This window comes from Ipomoea nil, unplaced genomic scaffold, assembly GCF_001879475.1.
Source record: "Ipomoea nil cultivar Tokyo-kokei standard unplaced genomic scaffold, Asagao_1.1 scaffold2833, whole genome shotgun sequence".
NCBI classification, from domain to species: Eukaryota; Viridiplantae; Streptophyta; class Magnoliopsida; order Solanales; family Convolvulaceae; genus Ipomoea; species Ipomoea nil.
The window spans coordinates 157,598-166,256 of NW_017619261.1; the positions used below are offsets into that span (position 1 = coordinate 157,598).

An 8,659-nucleotide genomic window follows, 5' to 3' on the forward strand; every position below is an offset into this window, starting at 1 on the left:
AAAGTTGTCTTGGAGAAATAATTCGGCACCTAAGTGCCTCCAATCTAATGGTTTTGATGGAAGTTGAAAAAGAGGAAGTTGCGTTTAGCCAATGACGTCAAACGTAGCGCTTCTTGGGGGGGGGGGGGGGGGGGGGGGGGGCAACACGAGGTTTCTTGTGAATACTTTGCCTTTTTCTTTTGTGTTTTTTGGTTTGGTACCATTGGAACTAATCTTGCAGGGCTTCTGGTTGGGAAAACCATTAAAAAAAAATGACCAAAAAGGTTGGAAAGTTAGAGAAAATAGCACCAAGGAAAAACAAGAAAATTTCAGGAAAGTGGACTGTTCTAAGTCCATGAGCCACTCCACAATCGTGGAAGGTTCGTTGATTCAGAACAGTGGGTTCCACTTTCAGGCTCCACGATCGTGGAGGTTCGTGGATCCAGAACAGAAGGTTCCACAAACTACGTCCACGATTGTGGAGGTTTTGTGGATCCAGAACAGAAGGTTTCACGATCATGGATCGACAATAGAAGGTTCCACGATTGGGGACCACGATTCATGGGAAAATCGTTGATTCAAAACAGTAGTCCTCCGCGTATGCGATCCACGATCGTGGAGACCTCGTGGATGCTGAACACAACCCTACGCGGGTTTTTCCATCTCTTTAAATTACCCACCCTTCATTCTATCACCCCATCCACGAAAAATCACAAATACACGAAGTTAACTCACCCCCTTACTATTTTTCATCCATCTTTAAGAGCTTCAAACGGAAAAGTCTTGAAAGAAAAAATCATCAATGAGGTAAGAGCTTCAATTTTCAATTCTCCACTAACATGTTCTTGAAGCTTTCTCTCTCTAAAATCTTGAATGCTAGTCTACATTATTTAGAACTTCTTGATGCTTGAAACTTGATGTTATTGACTAGTTTTGCTTAGTAGAACACTTTAATGTTGGAAATTTGTTGTTAATTGTGATAATTGGTGGAATTGCAATACTTGGTTGAACCCTAGTTCTTGAATTAGGAAATTTTCAATTGGGTTTGATGATAAGTCATTGCATGTATCAAATTGACATTGGAATTGCTGGGAGACATGTTCTTTATGATTGATTTTGATGAAATTTGCACAAATGCTACACTTGTTCTTTGAATTTGACACACCCGCACATTCTTGAACTCCATTGATGAATTGGGGAAGAAGAAGTTGACTTGTTGACCATGAATATCTTGTATTGAAATTTATTGATTTAAATATGATGATTGGTCTATTTTGTGAATTTGAATCATGTTTTTGTGTAGAATTTGATAAAAAAAAAAAAAGAGGTTTTGGTGTCTTATCAATCACTTGCTCAAAGTGGCACTAGCAATTCAGACCACTCTGCAGTTATTGGTGGTTTGTAGTTTGGTTGTGTTGGTAGTCGACAAAGACCATAATCCCAGCACTCACTGGCCACTTGTTTAAAGTGGCAATGACGATTTAAATTGTCCCGTTCACGTCAACGGTTATCTAGTGCACTGCTGACTACTAACTCATGCTGGCGTTGATGGTTGAAACCATTACCCTTTATATTATGTGGCTTTTATACTTCTAGTTGTAGCCTGTGCGCCACTATATTTACTTTTTCCTTTTTTTTTTTTAAATTTTTATTTGGGCCTGTTTGCCACTCTTCCTGCATATACTTGATTTTTAGGCTTGTTTGCCTTTTCTTGATGTGGCGTGTGTGTCGCCTTACATGTTTTTTTGATGTGGCGTGTGTGTCGCTTCATATTATGTGGCTTTTATACTTCTAGTTGTAGCTTGTGTGCAACTGTCTTTACTTCGTCTTCTCTTTTTTTTTTCTTTTTTTTTTTCGTTTTTGTTTTTGTTTTTTTGTTTTTGTTTTAGTTTTTAGTTTTTAGTTTTTTTTTTTTTTTTTTTTTTTTTTTTTTTTTTTTTTTTTTTTTTTTGATTTGGGTCTGTTTGTTACTCTTCTTGCATATGCTTGTGATAGCGTAAATTGAACCGGGAGTTACGATTACACTACGAATACGTATGTTTATGAACGAGTAGAACAGAGCGCTCGTTGGTCAGTCGGTCGGTCGGTCGATCTACCGGGCGACAACTGAGCGGTCCGAGGCTGAGTAGTATTACAAGTATTGAATAGTTACAAGTAGCTGGTTGCAATAAGTAAGTAGTAGTTGTAATGAGATGAAGATGTCAGAAATGAGGGGGGAGACCCTCCTATTTATAATAACTAAGTCGGCCTACGTATCTAATGCACCTGCTACAAGTGACTTGACGTGGCGTCTTCGTGTTGGCTTGGTCAGACGGTCACTCTACAGCTACTCGTAAGTTGACTGACCGAGGTGATAGAGCCGCCCTACTTGTAAGCTGTCCATCGCCGCTTGCAAGTGCAAGTTGGACCCTATAACTTGTCGTGTAAGTTATGTTTTTGGCTCCGCAGGCTACGTCACTTTATAGGCCGATCGGTCAGCCTACGGTAGACCGGTCGGGTAACTTTCTGTCGGGGCGATTCCAAGGATGATCGGAGAACATCTTCTTTTATCATGAGGCCTATCGGTATGAACGGTACGGTTGACCACAAGTGATTTAGTCCTGTCGGGTTGATGACAGTAACGGACCGGTTGGATGACTTTTGGACAGACCGACTATACGGATCAGTCTTCCGTGCGTATTTACCCATCAACTTGTTTTTTAGGCTTGTTGCTTTTTTTTTTTTTTTTTTTTTTTATGTGGCGTGTGTGTTGCCTTACATGTTTCTTGGCCTTTGGGTTGCTACTGAAGTTTTGGATTATTCCGAGAACAATTGTTATACTACTGAATTTTTGACAGACTTAGGGAGTTTTTGGGACTGTTTGGTGGGTAGTGTTGGAGGCGTGGTTGCATTTGTGGCTAGCCTATGGTTGCAATGTTGGCAACATGCTGAGCATTGGCTCTTTGTATGTTACTTATATTTGAGTATACTAGTAATTCCACCCGTGCGTTGCACGGCAATATATGTAAAACATCTAATATAAATTAATTCCTTAAAAAAATATATATACTTCTGCAAAACATATAGTATGTATTAAACATTATTGAATACTTCTTTATATACGACATTTGTAGTCGTATTTTTTGATTGTACATTTTCGTCTGAGATAAGTATCTTTAATCCGTTAGGATTACTAACTCTTGACAATGCTACGTACATTTGACCATGATTAAAAACCGGCCTCTTCAAAAACAAACCCACATTAGATAGTGTCTGGCCCTGGCTTTTATTTATTGTCATGGCATATGACAACATTAGCGGAAATTGCTTTCTTTGGAATTTAAAAGGCAATCTTGGATCCGAAGGTGTTAAGGACATCATTGGAATTAAGACCTTCGTACCAGCACTTGATCTGGAGAGTATTTTAGCTTCTAAAACATGATCCGCTAACTTTGAAATAATCATCCTTGTCCCATTGCACAACCCCAGTGAGTGATCAATATTTCTTAACAGCATCACTGGCGAGCCAACTTTGAGAGTCAATGAGTGATTTGGAACTCCCGAACATCGTAATCCATTTAAAAACTCCGGTGTGTGCAGGTCCGCCAGCATGTCAACATTAGAATCAGATTTGCATATGGAGTCACAACTGATATAGGTCCTTCCTTCAGCATTGTTATAGTCATTCATGTATTCGTTTACTGTATCTACAACATCCAAAGTAGGTGCAAGTATGGCACGATCTTTTAGGTACTCATTATCTCTGTGGCCACTGCGAAACATAGGGAAAGTGCTATCAACAATTGTAGCAATAGGATCCTCTCCACAACTGAGCAAAAATTGATTGGGAATCTGTATCTCAGATTCTCCATCCATTGAATCACCAATGGTTCCATCACCTATATTAGCAATCCACTTTGCAAAATCAGCAATCTCTTGAACTTCACTATCTGATCTCAAAGATCTAAGCTTTAGATTTTTTGTTAACCTAAAAACTTTACAGCTTCTCCAAAGATAGGATGAATTTATAGTTGCTCGCACAATATCTTGTCTAGTGCCCTTTGGAATGACTGGTAGAATTTGTCTGAAATCTCCACCTAACACCACTGTTTTTCCACCAAAAGGCATATCGAAGCTGTTATGATTTTTGACACGCATTATATCTCTCATAGATCGGTCCAACGCTTCAAAGCAGAATTTATGCATCATTGGAGCCTCATCCCAAATGGTCAACCTGCTTTGCACGATCAAGTGTGCCAAAGGACTGTTTTGGCTGATATTACAGGTTGAATCTTCATTAACAACGATCGGAATGGCAAACCTTGAATGTGGAGTCCTACCACCTGGTAATAGAAGGGAAGCTATGCCACTTGATGCAACATTCAGTACTATCTCACCCTTTGACCTTATTGCAGAAGATAATGCTCTCCACAAGAATGTTTTACCCGTTCCACCATATCCATAAACAAAAAATAGTCCTCCAAGATTATTCTCAGCATCTTTCAAAACATTGTCATATATTGTTCTTTGCTCTTCAGTTAGTTTATCCACCAAAGCATCATTCTCTTCCTTCATTGCAATAGTATCATATGCCAATTCCTTCTGTATCAACCGATTGGTTGTTCTGCAGTGATTAACTACATCGGCTATCAGCATCCCCGGAAAGTCTTTCAAACTTTTTCCCATAGCTGAAAGCATTATTTCAATCTCCGTAAGTGCAAAATTCTTCTTCTCATCTTCAGATATAATCCAATCTGTGACAATATTATTTACACTACGTGTAAAACTTTTGTTGTAAAATAGAACTATAAGAGTAAGAATGGAATAATTTAATACCTGGCTTTCCCAATTGTTCTCTAATCTTGAATTGTGCATCATCTGACAAATGAATCCACGCAGCCTCCCAAACCACCTCTGGTTTTGCTATTGAGTTAGTCATCAAGAGAGTGACAAATAATCTTCTAAGATTCACAGCTGTGGCCCAATGACTTGCTTCTTCTATAGCATAAACATACTCCCTGTCATCATCTACTAATCCTCTTGCACAACACGCATCCCTAAAAGAATCATATTGGACACCATCCACTGTTTTTATATCTAAATAACTTGTCGGACCTTTGACCTTATTCAACAGACACCTTAAATAAAAGATTTCCCCTGATCCAGGAGGCACATAGAAAACTCTACCGATAGAGAATCCTCTTTTTCTGGGCTGCCATTTTCGAATATCTTTCTTCCATACAAACTTTGTTGGCATTTCAGCATATGTCAACTTTCTTGCTTCTGGGAAGTTTTTATTTGCCTCGAACCACTCTAGGAACATGCTTTGCAAGATTGTTGGCCGACTGAGTATGTTATCAACGGGGTCATCATCTGCGAAAACGACACTTTGTTGGTTCGGCAAGTGAAAGCTTAATCGTTCCACTGATGGTGTCCTAAACTGTATATCAAAACCGAACAACCGCCACGATGCTTCACACGGAGATATGTACCTACAATCATAGTACATACTAATTTCATCCAGAACTTGTGCACCATCTTGATCATTGCTGGTTCTGTAAAACTCTGCTGTTACCCTGTCATGACCCTTGTTCACGTACTTGAATAGGTATTTGATTGAACGGGACTGATTACACCATTCAACATTAATATGAGCCCTATACTTTAACAACAAATGGCTATTGTGTGTTACCACGTACCTATTATCCAAGTCAATCCCATTGCGCGTCACAGACCGACCATTGTCTCTTCTCCGATATATAGGATAGCCATCCTCATCAAAAGTTGAGCAATTAACAAACTTTTTGGGAAAATGTTTAGTACATTTACCATTTGCCATACAGGGAGAACTGAATCTGGCTTTCCCACAAGGTCCATGCATCATAAACTCCTCAACTGCTTTGAAGTATTCTGCGTCAGCTTCTTGATCAGGCAGCTCAGCGGAAATAATGTTGTCCAAATTGTCAACATTATGATGTCCATTGACTTTATCAAGAAACAACAGGATATGAGCATGCGGCAAACCTCTTTTTTGAAACTCTATGGTATATATAACTGGTAAAAAAAAAAAAAAAAAAAAAAAAAGAAACATTACGAATGTCAAAAAAATTCTAACATTTATCTATATGAACTGTTTTAAATAGTGGCATTTAATTTACGTACCTCCCATCACTGGCCCAAATAACTTGTTCTTCCGACAATCTGAGATTAGAGCATCCAATTTCATTTTGAATAATCTACATATTATGTCAGGACGATCTTCAACTTTTAACTTTCGATCCTTCAAGAAGCGTTGTACCTCGGGCCACTTGGGGTTGCAGGTGAATGTGATAAACAGATCTGGATATCCAACCAATCTACATATAGCCATAGCGTCCTGATAATTTTGAATCATGTATCTAGCACCCCCTGTAAAACTTGAAGGCAATATTATCCTCTTTCCTTGAGTAGTGGGGTCAACTTCACCGTGTGTTAATGCATCATTCAAGCAATTATACGATTCACACCTCAAACTTTTTTGGTGTGTCCTTATATAGATTAACCTTCCTGACTCAACCATTGTATAGGCATCTACCAAAAATTGTTGGAATAACCTCTTTGAATGCAATAAAGTAGATACCTCAGATAACCTTGACTGTATACGGTATGCAAAATATTCTCAAGGACTTATCCTTTGACGGCCAGCACTTGTGTTTCCTTTTAATGTAGAGAAGGGAATGTCTTCCCTGTATCCGTCCTCACCATACGGAAAGAGTAAAGGGTATTGCATTGGGAGGTATGCTGGATTCAACTCACTAATTCGTTGCAACAGGCCGCTCTTGGTTTCGACCATAATGTCACGTTCTCCAATATTTGTATCAATGTCACCCACAATTAAGGCTGCAACTTCCGAAACTTGCGGCAAATTGTATGTTCTTGCATCCTTTGATCTCTTCCCAAGCAATTTAATTTTTACCTCAGCAAGCGGACTCTTTTGCAGCTCAGATCGTGCCATGCGGAATGACTTGACTAATACATTACTGGTATCCAAAACTTGTTGGATATCATTCACAATCTCAACATGGATGCCATTTTGGTCACCATCTTGCCTAGCATACGACAAAAAATATTAGAAGTTGCTAAAAACTCATTTGGATACAAATATTGTAGAACTTATATTTAGAAGTAAATAACAGGGACGTACCTCACAGAATTGATACGATTACTCAGTTCATTATTAGTATCATATATATACAACTGTGCAAAATGTGGTCTTTTCCCGTCTACCGGCAGGAGACTACCAATGTAATGGAAGTTCTGGCCATTGATCCGGAAAACAGGTGGACCACCGTTCTTGTTCACGCCCCGATCTATCTTACCACCCATGGACGTGAAGCAAAACATGCTATTGTATGTTCTAATATTTTGTAGGAATTGCTTGTTTTTTTCTCCTTCTCCAAAAAACAAATTGTAAATTGCATTCGGTGGCCTCATTGTTGGTGGCAATTTGATCTTACCACTGTTGCAACACATTGAATATTTTGGCGTGCCGTAAACAACTGTTTTGTTGATCCGCTCGTCGTACCAAAATAGAGCTCCACAATGTTGACAGGTGTTATTTGCATCCCCAAGATCTTTGTATTCAACTACATGGATACATTAGTTAGTTAAATAATAATGTACAACTAAATAAATTTTTAATTGACAGAAGCTATCAAATAATAAATCAATTACCATTAGGAATCTGTTGTATAGGTTGCTGCTCAATTCCAACCAATCCTTCTAAAATAAGAATAAAAAACTAGCTGTAGTTAAACAACTAACTACATACAATGGCCTCTTAAGATTGTAAAGCACATATTTTTACACATGTTAGTGGATATTGAACTTACCACAACTATATTCCTCTTGCACCGGAGTTATGCGATTAGTAGTGCATACTTCTTCAAAATCTTGAAACAAATCGCGATTGACCTCATTATCTTGACTATGGTCTTTTCCATCATTCATGAATGGCCTCTTGTTGCATTGTCTTGTACCTAATTTATTTAAAGTATAAGTAAGAGTCCTGTCACCTAAAAATTAACATTACAAAGTTAAAACAAACGGGAAAATACATACCGTTTGATACATCCTGTAGAGGTGACCGTCTGACCTCCGACCTAGTTACTGTACCTTTTATCAAAAATTAAATGTATATCGATTTGTCAATAATGATATTAGAGTTTTGATACCAAACAAATAACATACAATTTATATGCATAAGATTAACTAACCGGTCAATGTAGGTGTTGTTGTACTTGATAAATAGGGAGATTTGCCGCCTAATACAAAATGTCTGGAGTTGCTATTAGCTTTTGTATACTCCATGTGACAACTACTCATACATATATTAAAATTATCTTGATTAACTGCAACAAAATAATTCGGAGGTTCAACAACATTTCTATATAGTGTATTATACCGAAGGATATACAGATATATAAATCCAAGAAGTGTAAAGCGTTTACCTGTTGTTAGACAACTTCTTGGTGTCGCATTTGAAGTACCTGTTTGTTGTGGTGTTAAGTTTGTGGCTAAATTTGTGGCAGTTTTTTTCAAAATACGGTTGTGAGTGCTTATAACAGGCGAATTCTCATCATTTTCTGCATTAAAAAGATTCAAGGGACATAATAAAGTATCTCTTATTATAATGTCCAAAAATAATATAACTTAAGTACAG

At 38.0% G+C, this 8,659-nt stretch overlaps 1 protein-coding gene across 1 annotated transcript; it reads right to left on the minus strand.

The window, feature by feature from the left end:
• Positions 1-2,071: 2,071 nt before the first annotated feature.
• On the minus strand, positions 2,072-6,328 carry LOC109159521. The gene is made up of 4 exons (XM_019307623.1): positions 6,121-6,328; positions 4,795-5,943; positions 3,360-4,712; positions 2,072-2,100 (listed from the first exon to the last, which is right to left on the minus strand). Exons 1-4 carry the CDS (start codon positions 6,326-6,328, stop codon positions 2,072-2,074), a joined length of 2,739 nt encoding a protein of 912 aa, XP_019163168.1.
• Between the last annotated feature and the right edge of the window lie 2,331 nt (positions 6,329-8,659).

Bases quoted from the DNA above. Each gene is read 5' to 3' on its own strand.
- LOC109159521 (XM_019307623.1), bottom strand. From the start codon at position 6,328: ATGGCTATATGTAGATTGGTTGGATATCCAGATCTGTTTATCACATTC. The intron at 5,944-6,120 runs GTACGTAAATTA...TTCTTGATAAAG, and splicing joins ATTTGGGCCAGTGATGGGAG to TCAATGGACATCATAATGTT. The intron at 4,713-4,794 runs GTATTAAATTAT...ATATTGTCACAG, and splicing joins AGAACAATTGGGAAAGCCAG to ATTGGATTATATCTGAAGAT.